The sequence below is a fragment of the Lissotriton vulgaris genome, chromosome 2_1 (genome assembly GCF_964263255.1).
Source record: "Lissotriton vulgaris chromosome 2_1, aLisVul1.2, whole genome shotgun sequence".
In the NCBI taxonomy this organism is placed as follows: Eukaryota; Metazoa; Chordata; class Amphibia; order Caudata; family Salamandridae; genus Lissotriton; species Lissotriton vulgaris.
In genome coordinates, this window is record NC_141687.1 from 2,033,831,733 (window position 1) to 2,033,852,493 (window position 20,761).

General features: G+C 50.1%; 1 protein-coding gene across 1 annotated transcript in view; it reads left to right on the forward strand.

Annotated features, from left to right (window-relative positions):
- The window catches only part of ATP8B4 (ATPase phospholipid transporting 8B4 (putative)), a 3,619,152-nt gene that overhangs the window by 2,671,405 nt on the left and 926,986 nt on the right, over window positions 1–20,761 (forward strand). The window contains exon 19 of the mRNA XM_086958264.1: window positions 16,735–16,840. Coding sequence (XP_086814390.1) covers window positions 16,735–16,840 — 106 coding nt within the window. The remainder of the gene's footprint in view (window positions 1–16,734; window positions 16,841–20,761) is intronic.

The following is a 20,761-nucleotide window of genomic DNA, read 5'->3' on the forward strand; positions in this document are numbered from 1 at the left end:
GACCTAAAAGCGGCTTTTGACAAAGTGCCTAGATCCATTCTTTGGGCCAAAATGAAAGCTTGGGGCGTGCCGCCAAAGCTGCTGGGAGCAATCATCGAGCTATATTCAGACACTTGGGTCCAAGTTAAAAAAGGAGATGGTCGACGCCTGACAAGGAAATTCCACACAACCAATGGCTTAAAACAAGGCTGTGTACTGGCCCCCAGCCTCTTTAATATCTACACCGTGGATATAGAAAGCGACCTACGTACCACTCAGGGTGATCCTCCAAAATTGGCTAATTCACCTATAATATCTCTTCAATATGCAGACGACATATTGCTATTGTCAAAAACCCCCATCGGCTTACAACGCTTGATCTCCAAACTGTCGCAGTACCTCTCGAACGCACAGCTGACTATAAACCTAAAAAAAACAAACACTCTATGCTTCTGCGGCTCTAGAAAGAAAAAACAAAATTTTGTCTGGAAGATAAGTTCTACTTCTTTAACCCAGGTAGACAAATATAAATACCTAGGAATCTTATTGGACTATCGACAAAAGTTTAAACAGCATCTGGAACAGGGGAAATCCAAAGCCAAGCAGCTTCAATTTGCTTTTAAAACTGTTCAAAAGCAACTAAACGGACATTCCACCGGCCACATTCTTAAGATTGTAGCCGCTAAATTTCTGCCATCACTAACATATGGCTCAGAATTACTGGCAACCCGGGACTCCACAGCGTTAAACCTCGCCCAATCCAGGCTGTTTAAAAACCTTTTCCTAATTCCGCGCCATATCTCTCAAGCTCAAATTCACTTGGAGTTCGGTCTTACCAACCAGCTCCCGGCTAGACAAGGAGCACTCGCCAAATATTATTGGCGCATGAGGGACGCAGCAGATGAATCCCTGGCCCACCTTTGCTGGTCAGAAGTTGAAAAACAAGCCGGTCTACCAAACTCAACATATAAGACCTTGAGGCAAGCTCTTGAGGCACTAAAACTGGAAGAATCCTGGCTTTTGCCCATGACTTACTCCGCTTTCAAGCTGATAACCAAGAAAGCAGTCAAACAAGCATCATTAGTCATGGACAAAGCAGCAGTGGCCAGCAAAAACCATGCCTGGATAGTTTTGCCATCATATACCAACTTAAAACCTCAGGAATACTTGAACGAATGCTTCAGGGACCATCACAAAAGGAAACTTAGTATCTTAAGGCTGGGCTGCTTCTCTTCCAAAGAGCTTACTCCTAAATGGCTACGGTCGTGGGCAACTCCCGAGTGCCGCCTCTGTGGCAACGGTGCAGAATCTTTGCTGCACCTTATATGCATATGCCCGGCACTTCAGAATCTTAGAAAAATGCTTCTTCGACCACTTCTAAGAGAAGCTCAGGTGAGAACTTGCAGAGCGGCGGTGATAAGATGCCTAAGTGGATCTTGGATAGAACTTTCATGCAAAACCATAACATTTTTGAACTTCGCCGCCATAGAGCTGGAAAACAGGGCGGCAACCAAAGAGGTCTCTGGACAATAGGCCAGGCCTCGGCTGGCTACGGACTCTTCTCTCCCTTTTCCTCCTTTCTAAACGGATGTCTTTTTGCACTATGAGTTAAAAACAACGTGCCCCCCCGTTTGAACTACTGTTATTTTCCCACACCTTTACTTCTCACCTTTCATCATGAGTTAAAAACATTGTGTTCCCCGATAAATTTGCATATTTTATGATACCAGTTTTTAACAACTTTAAAGCTGAATTTGCGTTGTTTTTTTTATGATGTATACGCTGTTTGCATGGTGGTAAGTCCACCCTTTTATGATTTTTTAAATAAAATAAAGTATTATTATTACTATTGAATTCCCACCCAACAACCAGGGGATGTGTCAGGACCCCAAGAGCTGATTGAGAAAGGCAGGTTGCTCTGAATTTGTAGTGTATAACGCTCCAAGGAGCAAATGATGTCCCTCTTGTGTGCCCGTCATGAAGAGGTAGGTACCCTGGGGGCCAACAGCTGAGTCGGTGACTTTAAAGGGAGTCCCCGCTATGATCCATATTATGAACCTCCCCTAGCATAAGAGGAGTATTCACTTGTAAAGACATGGCCTCTCCAGTCTGGGTGATGTGTGTTTCCTGGAGAAATGCTATTTTGGTGCCATGACGACACTGGTTAGAGTATATTGAATATTGCCGGGTAGGGGTTTTGCATCTCTGTGATAATCCACATGATCATGTTACGGTCAGGTGCAGTACTCATCATGTTGGTGTCATGGATGGGTGCTGGCCGCATCAGAGGCATCAAAGTCTAGACGACGGGTGTGTGTGTATATCTGAAAGAGACACGTTAGTGATAGATTCCTTACCTTAGAATATCCCCAGGCGTCAGACTGGATCCGGAAACTTTTGCGTAGCAGTACCCCTGCGTGTCGGTAGGCGTCGTCTGCGGCTCCGCGTCCGTCGTCGGTGTCGTGGGCGCCGTGATGACGTCGTCGGAGTACTTAGACGCCGCCTCCGCGTGCTGACGTCAGTTCTTCTTTTTTCCGCGCCAGCAAACCCAGATCTGGAAAAAGCAGTACTTCTAGTCACTTTTTGACTAACTTTTTTTGATCATTTTGATCATCTTTTCGAAGTCGTTCGACTCCAATCGGTGCCATAGGGATGCCTCGATTCAAGCACTGCAAGGATTGCGACCGCACGATGTCGGTCACGGATCCTCACCACCTGTGTCTAACTTGTCTAGGCGTCGACAACCACGACAACAAGGCCTGCTTCGACTGCCGAACCCTCTCTTCGAAAGCCAGGCGGGAGCGGTCCCGCAGGCGACTCGAACTCCGGTAGTCGACCCGCGCCGCGAGAGGTCCCGGTCCCACGGGAGGTCGAGGGACAGGTCGCGGGACAGAGCCACCACAGCTCCGGGAGTCGGCACCACTCCTCCGGGTCGAAGTCATCGTCAGGTAAGTCGAAGAGGCGTCATCGCTCTTCTGACTCCCCCCGACATGTGCGCGACGCGGCTGGGGGTTTGGGTGACACCTCTCGACGGCACTTGGGGAGTTTTACTTCAATGTACCGGTCCCATTGGTTGACAACCCTGAATTTCAGGAGATGGGTATGAGGAGTATTGGGAGGGGTCTGAGGACCCTCTGACCCGAGAGTGTCAGCCTCTAGTGGACTGGACAGGTGACCTTGGGCATGCCTGTGTCTGGACACCTCTCCAGACACTGGTTCTGTCTCACCTCCTACCGTGGCTTCGGAGGAGGGGGCAACCTACAGTGTGCTGTTGATGAGGGCTGCCAAGGCCTTGGGCCTTGAGCTCCCCGTTGTGGCCGTGAGGACTAACCTCCTCACTGAGGTCCTTAAACCGCAGTCATGCCCGACAGAGCCTCTGCTGCGGTTTAATGAGGTCTTGACCGACGTTCTTATGGGCCCTTGGTCCAAGCCCGCTACGGGTTCGCCCATAGATAGGAACATGGCCAGATGCCACCGCCCGGCCCCGGGCGACCCAGTTTTCCTGTCCACCCACCCCACCCCTGAGAGCCTGGTCATCCAGGCGTCCACTTCCCAGACCGCATTCCCATCGGCCCCGCCGGACAGGGAGTCCAAGAGGTACGAGATGTACGGTAAAACGGTCTTCTCCTCCCTTAGTCTGGGACTGTGGTCTTCCAACACCGCTTTCCTCTTGGGCCGCTACACCCACTCTCTGTGGGATACGGTCGTGGAATTGCTGCCAGAGTGTCCGTTGGAGGTACGGGCCAAACTTGGCCAAGCCCTTGTGGAGGGCCGGGATGCAGCCAGATATTCTATCCGGGGTGGGCTGGATACCACCGACTCACTAGGTAGAGCGATGGCAACAACGGTGGCAATTAGATGCCACGCTTGGTTGAGGTCCACCAACTTTTCGGCTGATGTCCAAAACACCTTGATGAACATGCCGTTTGATGGCCGGCGCCTTTTTGGCGACAAGGCAGACCATGCGCTTGAGCGCTTTAAGGACCCCAGTGCTACGGCCAAGTCCTTGGGCCTCTCGGCCCCGCCCCAGCAAACGGGTGCCTTTTGCTCCTTTCGTGGCCAAGGAAGGGGTGCCCCCAAACGTGCTGCCAGCCACACGCCGCAGACTACCATCCAGCGCGGTGGCGGCCATGTAAATCGCCGAAGAGGCGGTCGGGGACAACGGCGAGGCCAGTCCACACCCTCCCCTGCAGCATCAGCCTCTAAACCCTCGTAGTCCGTGCTTTTCTGCCCATGTGACACCAGTGGGGGGCAGGGTTCGTCATCACTACTCTCACTGGCACACTGTCACTTCGGACAGGTGGCTGCTGCAGATCGTCCGAAGGGGCTACTCCCTCCCCTTCTAGACGACTCCTCAAGCCATGCCACCGCAAAACCACCGCGTATCGGGGGATCATTTGCGGCTTCTACAGGAGGAAGTTTCGGCCCTTTTGGCCAAGGGGGCCATCAAGCGCGTTCCTGGGCTAGAAGTAGGATGTGGTTGCTACTCCCACTACTTTCTGGTACCCAAGAAGGGCACCTATTTCCACATCCCCGTCCTGCCAGCCCACCGGCACTACCTGCGGTTCACGGTAGGCCACGAGCACTTTCAGTTTACCGTGCTCCCCTTCGGCCTTACCAGCGCCCCATGGGTGTTCACGAAGGTGATGGCGGTGGTCGCAGCTCATCTGCGCAGGTTAGGGGTTTCAGTCTTCCCCTACCTCGACGACTGGTTGTTGAAGGCGGGCTCGCCCAGACAGTCGTCAGCCACCTCCAGACGACGGCAGACCTCCTCCACCTGCTGGGGTTCTCCATCAATGTGCCGAAGTCACACCTGTGCCCCTCTCAGAAGCTCCTTTTCATCGGAGCGGTTCTCGACTCGACGCAGTTTCGGGTACACCCACCCAAACAGCGGGTTTGGGATATACAGGCTCTGATTCCAATATTTCAGCCTTTATCCCGAGTTTCGGTCAGGTTGACGCTGCGGCTTCTGGGGCTGATGGCTTCCTGCATCCTTCTGGTGCATCACGCCCGTTGGCGGATGTGGGCTCTGCAGTGATAACCGAAGTTTCAGTGGGCCCAGCTTCAGGGCAATCTGTCCGACCATGTCCTGATCTCGGAGGGCACTGTGAGACAGCTGCAGTGGTGGCTCACCGACCGCGATTGGGTCAGCGGCAGATCCCTCTCCCTTCCCCAACCAGAGCACGTAGTTGTGATGGACGCGTCCCTCCAGGGCTGGCGAGGCCACACGGGAGAGGCGGAGATTAGAGGCCTCTGGTCTCCGGCGGAGTCCCGGCTCCATATCAACCTTTTGGAGCTGCGGGCGATTCATCTAGCATGGAAGGTATTCCTCCCCTCTGTCCGGGGGAGTGTGGTGCAGGTGTTCACGGACAACACCACCGCCATGTGGTACAGCAACAAACAGGGCGGGTGGGGTCGTGGACCCTCTGCCAGGAGGCTCTGCGCCTCTGGCAATGGCTGGAACATCAAGGAGTGACCCTGGTGGTTCAACACCTGGCAGGTTCTCTGAATGCCAGGGCGGACGAACTCAGCCGCCGGTGCATGATGGACCACGAATGGCGTCTGAACTCGGACGTGGCGCAAGGTCTCTTTCTGCAGTGGGGAGAGCCTTGGTTAGATCTATTCGCCACCGAAGAGAATGCGCAATGTCATCAGTTCTGCGCGTTGGAATTTCCAAGGCGGCACTCGCTCTGAGGCGCTTTTCGTCGCAAGTGGAGTTGCGGTCTGTTGTACACCTTTCCGCCTATACCACTTCTGCCCAGAGTGCTGAAGAAGATCAGGCGCAACTGGGTACAAGTCATCCTTGTGGCTCCGGACTGGGCACGAAGGTACTGGTATCCCGAGCCACTCAGTATGTCAGTCGATCCCCCGGTTCATCTGCCTCTTCAGGAGGACCTTCTGTCGCAGCAGCAGGACACGATCCTCCACCCAAACCTGTCCAGTCTCCACCTCCATGCTTGGAGATTGAGCGGCGACAGTTGAGGCCATTTGACTTGCCTCCTGAAGTCTGTAACATCATTCTGACAGCCAGGCGTCCCTCCACAAAGTCGGTATACGCCTGCAGGTGGAACAGATTTGTGGCATGTTGGACAGCAAAGGCTGTGGATCCTCTTTCTGCCCCCCTTTCTGAGGTTCTTCTCTTCCTTCTTTCTCTTGCCCAGCAGGGCTCTGTTCTGGGCACTATCAAGGGCTACCTTTCTGCTCTTTCAGCCTTTTTGAGGCTGCTTGATCAACCTTCTTTGTTCAAGTCCCCTATTGTTAATCGATTCTTGAAGGGCATCACACATACGTACCCTCCTGTTCCCTTTGTGATGCCTCAGTGGGACTTGAACTTGGTTCTTACATTTCTGATGTGCGCTCCCATCGAGCCACTTCCCAACTGCCCTTTCTGCCTTCTTACTTTGAAAACTGCCTTCCTGGTAGCCATCACCTCTGCCAGGAGAGTGAGTGAGCTCCAAGCTCTATCCTGTAAACCTCCTTTCCTTTCGGTCCATCCGGACAAGGTTGTGTTGGGAACAAGGCCCTCTTTCCTGCCCAAGGTAGTCACAGCCTTCCACATCGGGCAGTCCATCACCTTGCCCACCTTCTTTCGGCCTCTGCATCCCCGAGAGAGGAAGAGAGGCTCCACCGTCTGGACCCAAAACGTGCGCTCTCGTTTTATCTGGATCGCACACGCCACTTCCGGGTGGATGACAAACTCTTTGTTGGTTACGTGGGCGCTAAGAAGGGGAAAGCGGTGCACAAGGGGACCATCTCGCGGTGGATCATCTTGTGTATTCAGGCGTGTTACTCCTTGGCTAAGAAGGAACCCCCTGTTGGGCTGAGGGCTCATTCCACTTGGGCCACAACGACTACAACTGCCTTGGGCCGAGGAGTGCCCTTGCAGGACATTTGCCAGGCGGCTACGTGGGCCTCGCTGCACACGTTTGCAAGACACTATTGCATGGACAGCCAAGTCCGGAGGGATGGCTTCTTTGGCCGTTCTGTCCTCCAGGACTTTCTGGTGTGATTATTGGTTCGCAGACCCACCACCGTGGTTGGTATTGCTGGGGTATCTATTCTAAGGTAAGGAATCTATCACTAACGTGTCTCTTTCAGATGCACAAGTTACTACTTGTGTAACGATATATCTGTAAGAGACATTAGTTAGTGATAGATTCCTTACCGACCCACCCATCCTCCCCGTTCTGCAAACCGATATCTAGGGTTAAGGTCATCCCCTTTCAGGGCCCTAGTTTCAAGGAACCAGTGTTGGTTTTAGCATAGCTCTGCATTTCTGGCGCAGAAAAACTGTGTCTAAGAACTGACGTCAGCGCGCGGAGGCGGCATCTAAGTACTCCAACGATGTCATCATGGCGCCCACGACACCGACGACGGACGCAGAGCCGCAGACGACGCCTACCGACGCGCAGGAGTACTGCTACGCAAAAGTTTCCGGATCCAGTCTGACGCCTGGGGATATTCTAAGGTAAGGAATCTATCACTAACTAATGTCTCTTACAGATATATTGTTACACAAGTAGTAACTTGTGCGCCAGTGCGTGAGGGCCAGTGTGCAAACTAGAACCGTAGAATGGGGTAAGAATACTACCGGCAGGGCCAAACGGCAGCCTGTCCAATCTTAAAGTAACTGTGCACCATGTCCCTTGTGCGATGTGGGAGATCAAGCTGTAGAGGCAATGTTGAGTGCCTCTGGGTAGGACTTTGTAACAATCCTACATGCATCCAGTGGCAGAAGGGCAAGACTGCCGGAGGCAGAAAGGGTAAGCGGCAGGGGCCATACAGCTTGCATGGGGAGTCGAAGCTAGAGCGAGTGGGTGTGGGTCTCCTGGAAGAGCATTGGAGGCTGGCGTCAGTCTGTGGCCCTTTCGGTAGTGCGGATGGACAACTCTGCCTTCAGGTTCTCCTTTCTCTCATGGATCACTTGCTCTAGGTCAGGGAAATTGTCATTGCTGTGAAGTCTTGCGGCGGGTGCCCTTGTGTCGGCACTTGTGAGGCACAGAGAGCCTGGCGATGTGGCAGTCGTATCACCATCAGCCTGTGTCGCTGCAGAATTCCAGGCCACCTCTAGCTCAGTGAAGAACAATTTCCCATTAAGGATCACCCAGAAATGGGCGGGGAAGAGCAGAGAGTAGTGGAGGAGGAGCATCTGCAGCTTAGGTTTGACATGGTATAACGTGGCTCTATGTCAAGCTTATGCATAGTTCAAGAGTAGCCTCACATGGTCACTGTCCACCATCAAGAGGCCAGCGACTGGAGCTGTCCAAAGGATGGTGTCTCTGTCCTTGAAATGTAGGACCTTGAGGACCACAACCCGGGGAGTGGGTACTCTGCGTGCTCTCTCCGTTGGAGAAGAAAGGTGGTAAAGCATCAGTGGATGTGAAGGCCAGTCTTCCGAGTAGGTCACAATGTTATGCCTCTCTGCCCCCTCAGAAAGGCCACTACGTGCAGATTGCTTCTCTGCAAGCAACCTTCCACATCATCTGCTCATTCTTTTAAGTGCTTAACATGATCTTGTAGCGCTTGCACAGTCTGTTGCATAGCTTTGGATGTGGGTTGAAAATCATCCAGTTTGTGTTTAGGCCAGTTCTCGTCTCTGCAATGGCACGGGCTTCGGTGCGCAATGCTTGGGATGGTGCAGTGAATCGAAGGCTTCCCATTGGGGAGTGTCTCTAAGGCAGGCGAAAGTTGGAAAGGCAGCCTAGAGGCGGTGGGGGCTCAGCAGAATTCCCAGGTGTAGAAAAAAAACGTGTCCTGTCATCTTGGCGAAGGGGTCCCAGCAGTGCATTTGAAACAAAAGGATAGGATCGGTGGCTGTTGCAGCAGATCATTCAGGGCCACCCCTCTACCTGGCCTCAGCTGGTCGCCAGGGTAGAACTGTGGTCAGAAGGTGAGTCTACCTCGAGTACGGCGGCTTCGGGGTAGAGGGCAGTGACTGGGCATCCATAGGCACGCTGGCGAAAGGCTCACATTCAGTCACAACAACTCTCCAGACCACAGCCAGGGTAGCATGGCAGAGGTATAATAAATCTGGGGCCGAGAAAGAGGTGGTGGCTTGCTGCCATAAGCTACACATGTTGCATACAGGAACCAGGCATTAAGTTACAGCGTACGCAGTTTGAATCAACTGTTAGGAAGTCAACATTGGACTTTACTTGTGCTGAGTTGCCTATATTGGTGATATGCAGCATTGATTTACCCGTGTTCAATTCGATTGGGGTTTTTTGGTGGCAGCACAGTCACTGTATTGCCAACAGACATTGTTAAGCCAACTTTTATTTGCATTTACTTTTGCCTGTGGCCCAGGCCATTCTTTTAGCTTCGGGGGCCTGGATGAGTCAGAATTGTTACACCTGCAGAGTGTGGAGCTGGGCAGCATTGGGACTGTGTGTGTGCGCCTCGGGAGGTGGGTCACCGGCGAGCCCTTGCACAACTTCTTGGCATGGGCGCACGTCTGCCGGGGCGGCACGCTGGGCATTGCTGTCACATCCATTGGTCATCTGGGAGTGGGGACGGCCTGACTTCCAGTGGAGGGTGGCATGCGCTGCTCCTGGGACTCACGCGGACAACCTTAGGGCATTTCTGAATGTTTCCCATGCATAGCCTTTTTCGTGCTGCACAGGCGGCCTTCCTTGCTTATCTTTAAAAAAAACTTATGGAAGTTTGGCGGCAATAACCTTGCTGTTCATCGCCAAGATACCATGGTGTGAACATATTCACAATTAGTCGGAAATGTTAATTTTATAGGAATGTTGTGAAATGCTGTGGGCTCTCTCAGCAGTGTAGGAAGTGAGAGTTGCACAATTCCATAGGCCGGAAGGGTGGGCAGACAACAGGTTAAACCCAGCCGAAACTGCAGGGCACTCTGTGTCTGAGGCACAATAGACATACATTTGCGAACCAGATTGACACCATTCAATTGCTGCCGTAGTTTACCTCCAAAATGTCTGGCTGATGCCGCAAAGTAGGGACAGTTTGCTTCAGTTAAACTAGAAGTAACCACCCTTTCTCCGTAGCAGCTTAGCGAGCGTGAGAGTTGTCACCTTACAACTGCGCTCGACTTAAGAGGTTGGGGAAACACTGGTTTAGAGCACAGGGGTCTACGTTGTAATAAGGAACACCAAGCATTCACAATATTTTAGAATGGGCAGGTAGCGGGTCGTCTTTCCCACTCTCCATTCCCCCTGGTCCCGGGTACTCATTAGCAGAAGTTTGGGAGAGCCAGACCTTACCCAGGGGTGCTCAGCTTAAGTTTGATGGACAAGTCCAAATATGTTGCATTTACTGAATGTGTAAGAGTTTTCTATTTTCTATGCATAGTTACAGGCCAAGGAATGGCGCCAGGGCCCCTGGGTGTTAGGGATGGTTTGATTGGTTGTCAAGCTTCTCTGATGTTTTGCAAACTTGCACAAGCTGTGGTGGCCACAGAGTTTGGGGCAGGTTATCATTCCCACCTTACATTTAGCATTCCAACAGCACAGTAGTTGATAGAACATGGGAAAACGTTTTCCAAATTTGGCACCAGAACACAAGGTTAGTCAGTGCCTTCACTACTTGCCTGTTGGGTGCCTTGGGCGGGTGATTTTCTCAATACAGTCCTGCAGTCCCATAATTTTGGAATTGAAGCGTTGCCTGAGTTATCCCTAGGCGTAAAGGAAGGCCAGACAAGCAGCCAGGGGTTCTCAGGGCAGGTGCTCGTAGCAAAGGACATGCTGGCTGCATCAGCCACACCAAGTAAGCAAGCATGTCTCCAAGTGTGGGTGGACCCATACTGGACATCAAGTAATATTTTCGCCTTGCTAACCTTACCAGGAAGACAAGGTTATTCAGGAGCGATTGAGCGCTGCTGGTGGCATTCCTTGCTTGAGATAGAATTAAGCTTTTGGTCCCTGTTAGCACGCTCATACTGGTCCAGTTGGAGGGGTCAACTCTTTAAGCCTAGGGTATCAGGAGGGTACGGGAATGGGGGTCAGGATACCCTGACAGAGCATAGGAGATGCTGACAATAGGTCCACAGCACACCACCTGTGGTATTAAAAGTAGCTCCTACTTTCACCATGTGAACATTACATTAGAAGACTTGGGATACAATTTCACCTGTCCACTGAGCTACAGCTGGCGGTCGCGTGGGGGTGCTCTAGAACAAGGTGTATCACGTTGGCTGACTTTGTTAAAGATCGTAGGGGCATAGTTCAGGCACAAGGGGTCCTCCAGTTGCCGGATCTTCGGGGTCCCCGCAAAGCGCCATGTTGTCTTCAAGCTCTCTGCTTGAGGCTCCATAGGAACATTTCAGCCCACACCACATAACTACAGCAAAGACTGGTAGGGGGAGGTCCCCCAACACTTCCTGGTAATCCACCTGATTGCTTAAACAACTGCGCAGGTGGCTTGGAGGACCCTCCTCCAAGCCATGCTAGATGTTCTAGACACTGTAACCCATTCACACTTCGAGGCTTCCCTGTTTTCAGCTGCATTTTGCCTAGCTTTCTTTGGAGCTTTCCGCATCAGCGAGTTGGTGGCAAGATCCAAAAGCGACAGTTCAGGGGACGCCTTGGGTTTTGCGGACATTAGCTTGGATCATAATCTGACCATACACCTCAGGAAGTCCATGATAGACCAGGCAGGCAGAGGGGTAGTTATTGTGCTATCTCTGCTGGGGGATCCCAAGTACTGCCCTTTCTCAGTAGTTAGGTCATACCTCGTGCTGCGCCCCACGGCGCCCGGGTACCGGTGGTGGCTGAGTTTGCAGTGTTTTGTTCTGCAGTTGCAGTTTTTGTGTGCAGTGAAGTTTGACGTGCTGTTTATCATACTAAAGAGACTAATAAACCTTCAAAAAATTTGAATCGTGCCCCTTGTTTTTAGCCGGGCCGAGAGTGTGGGTCTTGGGGCACTCTACCATCTGCAGGCTAGCATGGTGGGCATCGATCAGGAAATGGACACGTGGATTCACGAACACAGAGTGCGTGTGGTTAGGGTTTCCAGGCATGAGTTGGATCAGCCTCATGAATAAACTTGAACTATCTTTGGCCTCGGTAGGAACCCCTCCCCACCATCTAGTCATTCAGCTGGGGGGCGACGACCTCATGAATTTAGGAAGGACTGTGTTACTACACAAGATGAAAAACGACCTGGGGGTAGAGTTTGTGCCACAGAGGGTGTGGCAGGGTGCTAAATCCTGGGAAGCGGTAGAGAGGTCTAGGAGAAGAGTCAGCAGCGCCATGCGCATATTCACAGAGCAGAGGGTGTCTGGGATTTGTCAGGCATGAATTGATTCAGGAATGGATCAAGGGCTGCTTGAGGTGGATTGGGTTCACCTCTCTCTTGCGGAGATGGACCTTTTTCTCCTAGACCTGCAGGAAGCACTGCAGTTAAACGGTTGCAGGTAAGACAGGAAGCTAGGTAGTGGGGGGCCCGGGCGGCGATGGTTGCCGCCGGCCGGGCTGTGGCGGAGTTACAGGGCGATCCGGAAGCGGAGTGGTGCAGCACTGTACCTCAGCGTGCACATAGGGGTGCCAGAGCTTAAGACCTGGGGCCTCAGGGAAGGTTTCAGGAACCTGTGTCGGCGCCCCAGTAGTCCTTCAGGCGGTTGTGGGCCTGTGCAACCGGGGGCTTGCCTAGCTACGCTCCGCCCCACAAGGGGCATGAGTATAATCATTACCATAAGCGGCAGCACGTAGGTGGTTTGCCATGGTGCTGCCTGGCTCATCAGGCGGGCAGGTGGCGAGAATGCAGCCTGCCCTTGGATCGCCCGGAAGATAACCCGCTATGATTACATAACGTTGTATGTAATAAACCTGCAGCAGCTTTTTCCCAAACTAACATTTGTGTCTAGTGTGTTATTTGGTGGATGCATGCTTATGTTGTGGGGCGGGGGGCCTGTCACCATGATGTGACTATACGGATGCCCGAGGCCACCCGGTGGCCACTCAGGAGGGCGGCCCTCTAGTCACAGAGGGCTTCCCTTCACGCCCCCCTCCCTCACCCCCCCCCCTCTGGCACCTACTCCTCCCCTGGGCAGGAGGAGTCCCGAAGGGAGGGTGGGAGGGGACTGTGTTAGGTCACGTCCGGTGCGGCAGGCAGGGCGAGGGGTACTTAAGTCCCCCTCGCCTTTTTCCCTGCCTCTTTGCCGCACTGGACGCATCGTGGTAGCCTCGCCTTGGGGTCACACCATTTCCCTCCCGACCTCTCATCCTGTGTGTCAGCTTGGGGGGGACAGTTTGAACTTATTAATGTCTTAATTTTTGTTGCAGGCGGAGTTACAGGGCGATCCGGAAGCGGAGAGGTGCAGCACTGTACCTCAGAGGGCACATAGGGGTGCCAGAGCCTAAGACCTGGGGCCTCAGGGGAGGTTCCGGGAACCTGTGTCGGCGCCCCTGCAACTGGGGGCTTGCCTAGCTACACTCCGCCCCGCAAGGGGCATGAGTATAATCATGACCATAAGGGGCAGCACATAGGTGGTTTGCCACGGTGCTGCCTGCGTCATCAGGCGGGCAGGTGGCGAGAATGCGGCCTGCCCTTGGATTGCCCGTAAGATAACCCACTATGATTACATAACGTTGTATGTAATCAACCTGCAGCAGCTTTTTCCCAAACTAACATTTGTGTCTAGTGTGTTATTTGAGGGATGCATGCTTATGTTGTGGGGCGGGGGGCCTGTCGCCATGATGTGACTATCCCTGGATGTCTCCTCCACAGTCACTAAAACAGAGGGGATGGGGAAGGCCACAGTACTTTAGACGGTGGTTGGAAAGGTGAACTAGCTCATAGGCTCCGCGAGGGGCGACTGGCTGTTTTTGCTCTGCGGCCCTTGCACTGCCCCCTCCGCCACATCCATCACCTGCTGCTAGCCGCGTGTTAAAGCCATGATTCAGGGCCTCCCCTTTACGGCCGCCGCTCAAGCACAGCAGGCCACTAATCTCCACCGCCAGCGTCCTTTGGAGCAGTAGCTTCGGCAGAGTAGACTCAGTGCAGGGCGGCTCCCACGTCCTCCGCGCCAGGCGGGGGAGGCAGATGCCCCCAGCATCCTACTTTTTTGTGTGGATACTGAGGTCTCAGCCCAGGAGCCAGGAAGCATTCAGCTCACCACCTTAGCTTGCTAGACCACAATCAATTGAAAACTAAATGACAGCCAATGTGCAGCTCCTGTCTATTTTGATGACAGCTCCATATTTGTCACTTCCAGCCATTTATGAAAATCATCTGGAAGGTAAGAACAGGAAGCAGTGTCAAAAGCAATGCACTCAAATGAAAATGTAATGAACTAGCAAACATTGGCAGATAGTTGTTCCAGTATCGTACTTAATGATGTTTACTACCTATCGCTGGTTTCCCAAAACGTTGACCTTTTCTTCTTTACATTATTAAAATTAGCCAACAGAGATCAAGGACTAGGGGCCAGATGTAGGTAGGCTTTTACCGGGTGGTAACGGCCGAATTCGGCCGTTACCACCCGGTAAAAGCAATTTGACATGTAGGTCCCTGTAATTTACAGACTCGGTAAATTTACCGATAGGTAAATTTACCGAGTATGTAAAATACCGAGTCGGTAACATTATGGATACCGGTAAATTGGTATGTAGGTGGGACTCTTCTGAGTCCCACAAGCAGTACAAAATCGGTATTTTACCATCAAATAATACTTGATGGTAAAATACCGTTTCAGGTGTGCATGCACATGTGTGCATGCACACCTATGCCATATGACAGGCAGACCTGCCCTTAGGGCAGGTATGCCTGCCACATGGCACCCGAGCCTCTTTTGGGGGTGCCAGAGGGTGTCAAAGTGACACCCCCTGCACCCTTGTGGCTATCGGTATTTACCGATGTGGTAAATACCGACCGGTAAATGCCCGTTCATTCCTATGGGCTTCAAAGCCCATAGGAATGCATGGGCATCAACTGGTCGGTATTTACCGCATCGGAAATTACCGACTGTTTCCGATTCGGTAATTGCACATCTGCAATTACCTACATCTCGGTATTTTTATTTTCCGACCTCTGAAATACCGAGTCGTATGACTCGGTATTTAAGAGGTCGGAAAATAAAAATTACCTACATCTGGCCCTAGATGTAGGTAATTCCCATTTACAGACTCTTAAATACCGAATTTTAACGAATCGGTATTTAAGAGTCTGTAAATGGGAAGGGGGCAGATTTAGGGGCCCGATGTAGGTAGCCCTTTACCGATCGGAATCGGCCGAAAATACCGATTTTCGGCCGTTTCCGATGGGTAAAGGGCTATCGAGATGTAGGGGCACATTTTCGGTAATTTTACCGAATCGTTATCATTACCGAATCGGTAAATTTACCGAATCGGTTTTATTTACCGATTCGGTAATGATAACGATTCGGTAAAATTACCGAAAATGCAATGTAGGTAGCCAATGTTCCATCAGCACATGGCTTACAGAATCGGTATTTTACCATGGAATACAAATCCATGGTAAAATACCGATTCCTGTGTACATGCACATCTGTGCATGTACACATGTGCCATGTGACAGAAAGACGTGCCCTTAGGGCATGTCTGTGTGCCACATTGCACACATGCCCGTTTTGGGGGTGCTAGAGGGTGTCAAAGTGACACCCCCTGCACCCTTGCCAAATTCGGTATTTACGGATTCGGTAAATACCGAATCAGTATTTGACTTTAATCCTATGGGCTTCAAAGGCCCATAGGATTCAATAGCAAATACCGATTCGGTATTTACCGAATCGGTAAATACCGAATTTGTAAGGAATCGGTAACGATTCCAGATGTTGGGACCTACATCCCATTTACCGATTTTGAAATACCGAATCGGTAAAATTCGGTATTTCAAATTCGGTAAATGGGATTTACCTACATCGGGCCCTAGGTAATTCCGAATTTAGGAATACCGAATCTGTAAGATTTGGTATTTACCGATTCGGTAAATACCGAATCGGTATTGCCCATTGATTCCTATGGGCCTTGAAGCCCATAGGAATCAATGGGAAATACCGATTCGGTATTTACCGAATCGGTAAATACCAAATCCTGCAAGGGTGCAGGGGGTGTCACTTTGACACCCTCTAGCACCCCAAGTACAGGCTTGTGTGACATGTGGCACACATACATGGCCTAAGGGCATGTCTGTGTGTCTGTGTGTCACATGGCACAGGTGTGCATGCACAGATGTGCATGGACACCTGAATTCGGTATTTTACCACACAATAGGATTGTGTGGTAAAATACCGACTCTTAAGGGCCTGTGGCACTCTTAGGAGTCTCAGCTACATATGGATTTACCGATTCGGTAAATATAACGATTAGGTATTTTACCGAATCGGTATATTTACCCAATCGGTAAAATTACCGAATCAGTAAAATTACCGATTCGGTAGGCCCTCTAGATCTGAAAAGCCTAATACCGGTCGGAAACGGCTGAAATCGGCCCTTTCCGACCGGTATTAGGGCTCCTACATCTGGCCCAAGGTTCTGTAAGCCTTTAACAATGGAGATACGGTTCTGTCAGCCTTTAAAAATGATCCTTTAAAAGCGAAATTCTAAATTGATTCATGTACTGCCATGTTTTGCAGAGTAGAATATCTTTATTACTGGAACTACTGGATTTGTTGTTAATGTAAATTAAAACTATTTTAGGTCTCTTTTATTACCTTTAATTGTTTCTTTAAATCGAAAATCGATTCAATGTAGTATCTTTTTATCGTTAAGGCATGTAAAAAAAATCTTTGGAATGAACTGAATTTATTCAATACATTTTTCTTATCAGAAACTGCCATGAATATTGGTTACTCTTGCCATATGCTGAGAGATGATATGACTGAGATCTTCATTATATCTGGCCATTCAGCGGTGGAAGTACGAGAGGAGCTCAGGTACCAGTGTGTTTGTACTAGCACATTTAATATTATTCTAATGTAACATAGTACTCAGAAAGAAGAGCACGGTTAATGAGCAATCCTAGATCAGATATCGTTTGTTCTATGTGCCCTCTGTGTGTTTTTATACGTCTTGCTCTCACATGCGCCTTGAGGGTACTCCATCTACCAACCAGTGCATGCCTATCCCATATCCCTTCTCCAGACCATACTGCCCCGCTAGAGACACTGATTGGCTCACAGTGGACTAGGGCACCGATTAGGCTTGCCCTCAGCGAAGCCGCACATTCCAGACTCCTATTTCTGTCCCACACTTCCAAATTAGGGTGCAAAAGACAGCTTCCCATGCTTCACAGAGTTGCATCTCTTCGGAAAACTACTGTGACGCTTAAGAAGCCACCCTAGCTGCGAACGCTGTCTGGGAAATGTGACCTTTAGCAAGACATTATGCGTCAAGCAACAACTATTTTTATTCTGCAAAATACTCATTAATATCATGTTCTGATTTATTCATGGTTAGCTGTATTTATCTCCAAGTTTGCATGAGCCATCCTCCCTCTTAGCACGTCATAGATGACATACTGAACAGACAGCAGGGCGCAGATGGGTAAGCGTGTTAGTGATATTCTTTATTTGCGCACAATCCACCTGTGGCATTAGAGTGGGGGTTCTGAACTGCTTGTGTCACTCATTCAGGAAAGGTCAACTATTTGCTTAAATAGGTTGTCCTGAAAGTATATACATTCTCTCTACCCTCTTACTCATTGGCTGTCGAAAGCGTCTTATCAGATGCATCTCTAGGGTGGTCTCACACCTAACAATACAGGAGTTCACCCGTATGATTTGCTGTGTAGTACATGCTTGCTGGAGTGACCTTGTAGCCATTAAACATAGGTTCGCTCACGCGCATTTACTGGGCTTTGCAAGGCTGTAAGTGTTTGCATCATTAGTGTGAATATCAGTAAGGAAGACGCAATCAGGGCACATGCCCCAGTCCATTCAAAACCATGCGAGAATGTGCTGTTTGTTCTGACAACCAGTCAGTGATATAAGTCCCATAATGTATCTGTTACCTTGTTCTTACACCATTGGCAAATGTGGGCTGTGGCAGAACTCTCACACGGATGGAACAGAATAATCAATTTAGAAAAACAAGTTTCGTAAAAAAATTAATTGAAAATTAAATTAAACCTTCATTAATTAAGAAAATAAACTGGCTCAATTTTGGTAGCTTCGTCCTCATTAGGTTAATTAAGAAATTAATGTGGTGGGCGGGGGGGGGGGGGGGGGGGGGCGGTAGGGGAGGTGGCCGAGCACAGATTTAATCATCCAGACCACTCTTGGTCTGCTTGTCTCTCGGAGTTGGTGGGTGCGAGGGTGTTTTGGGAGAGGCCCAAGGTGGGAAAAGGAAACGGTAAATATATGTGAGTTGAATGATTATGTGAAACAACGCAAAGTTAAGAAAGATTTAAAAATCTTATGAGCCGATAACTTGTATCTGCAGAAGACGCATAGTGAGGGAGCAATGAAAAACTTACTAGAACAGTTGGAGTATCATATTGCCTATACCACACAGGGAACCAGAACCAGACGGGTGGTCATCCTTGCCCGCAAGGAGGGTATGACATTTAAAAGGTGTTTAACAGATAGAGATGGTCGCTGGGCGATCGTGGGATGTTATTACTCCAAATCAACATTTTCTATTTGGTCTGTTTATAGATCCACTGGGGATGATCCTGACAATTTTTAAATTTCATGTCTCAGAACTTACAGGGTGGCCTGCCCCGATTATACTTTGTGGTGATCTAAACATTAATGGTTTGGGTGGGCTCTGGAATGGGAAACTCGGCAAGTATGTTGTTCGGTAAAATAAAGTTTATAGAGCTCTCACACACCTGACACATAGTAATGGGCTCATAGATATATGGCCATATTTAAAGCTCCATGACTGGGGCAGTACGTTATTTTCTGCCCAGGATATATCAGTAGTGAGCCTGGACTATTTTCTTTTTCGCAGCTACTATTAACCACAAGTAGTATTGAAAAGTACCCCGGGTTATGTCAAATCATCAAACATGAAGGATTCCCTGAGCACAAAAGTACACGTATCTGTGAGTGTTACAGACAATATCTATTCAAAAAATCAATGTCCATATCTGTGCATCCAAAGTGTGAAAAGTCCTTATTTTTATTTCCTCAGTCCATAGATGTTCATGAAGACTTGGGGATACAGCAGTACAATCTTGATACAGAACACAGCTGCCAAACACCAACACGTGTTTCGTCAAGGGACATTACCCAATGACTTCTTCAGGGCCTAGAAACTGTTCTCACTCTTAATGTCATGCAATCAGGCTCATATCAAGAACCTTTGTCATATAATTCTCATTCAATTGGTATTTCAACTGTCCCAATAGTCACTGTCTTCCTTAATATACAATTATTGGTAAGTAACACCAGGCAATATCAGCCTTCGCTCTGTGGAACCATCGTAAATATTTCGGGTTCCCCGAGCAAAACATGTATCCGATCCTCTTTCCAATACGGCGTGTAGCACGCCGTATTGGAAAGAGGATCGGATATTATCTGTAACACTCACAGATACGTGTACTTTTGTGCTCAGGGAATCCTTCATGTTTGTTCTTTTGTGACAACAATTACTTTGCAATTGCTGTCTTCTGACAGCTGTGGGTGGTAGCTGTCTTTGGTTCCCTTGATGCCACTTCAAAATAATTTTTCTCATATTGTATGCTGCTTGAGCTATGCGCTGGTAATACCTCACCACCTTCCTTTTCTGACTGTTCTTATGTGAAATCACAACCCCCTGGTATTGGAAGTCACCTGCACAGAGTGGAAATACCAGAACGTAACTGGACATTCGAAAGGGGCTTGCTGCAGGACCCTAACAATATGGCATATATGAATAAATGGATGGGAGAATTTTTGGAGTGCAATAGGGGGAAGCACTGTAAGCCGTATGGTTTGGGATGTTTTTAAGGCTGGGGTAAGAGTGGAGACACCTTGTTATTGTCTGAACCATAATAAGAAGCTATCTTAACACTTAAGTGAAGTTTACAGTACCCTGGAAGTCATTGAGAAATAACTTGTCAGAGCCATTGCTAATATAGTATGTATAGAGAAAATTCTGCATAAATTGGCCTTGGTGATAGCAGCTATAGGTGAAGTTTCGACAGCAAGAGCAGCTAAAAAATATATGGCTTGGCAGCAAAACTGCAATGAGTACAGTGAACGAATGGAGCACATGCTGGTGATACAGAAGAGACAAAAGGCTGTTAGCTGGGAGATCCTTGAGAACAAAAATCACAAGGGAATGCTAGTCTCTGGCTCTACTGATATACAAGAGGAATTCCGCAAATTCTCTGGGAAACTATGGGGGCATGGCTAGCAGCCCAAGATGGTGGTCACATAAGGGACGAGCTCCAGGCCGGGATGAAAATCCGTTAATTACCTTGTAATATCTGCCATCATGAAAGCCTGACTGGGTGCCAGGTTGCTGCCGATGCTGGAGCGGGTACGGGAGCGTGGTGAGCGACCGGTGCAACTGTGGGTGTAGAGCCCTCCTGTCAGGTCCCGGCCCTGCTGACGCTAGAGAGGCCTTGAAGCTGCTGGACCTGTTCTCGCCCTGTGCTGTGGCTGGTGCCGCCCCTAGGCTGGAGACGGCTGCTCAAGGGCCCTGGGGGATTGCCTGGCAGAGCGCCTTGGAGATCTGGGTGGCAGATTCGGCGCTGGGGTCCTGGAGTGTCCCAGTGAGGTGCTTCCCCTCCTGCTGAGCGCTACTGATGGGACGGGATGTGGACGGGCCCTGCTGTGGTGGCTGAGTGCTACCACTACTGGAAGTCCTGTAACGCTCCATGCTCCTGGGTGGCTGTGGGCCTGCGGAGCGCATCAGAGTCTGTG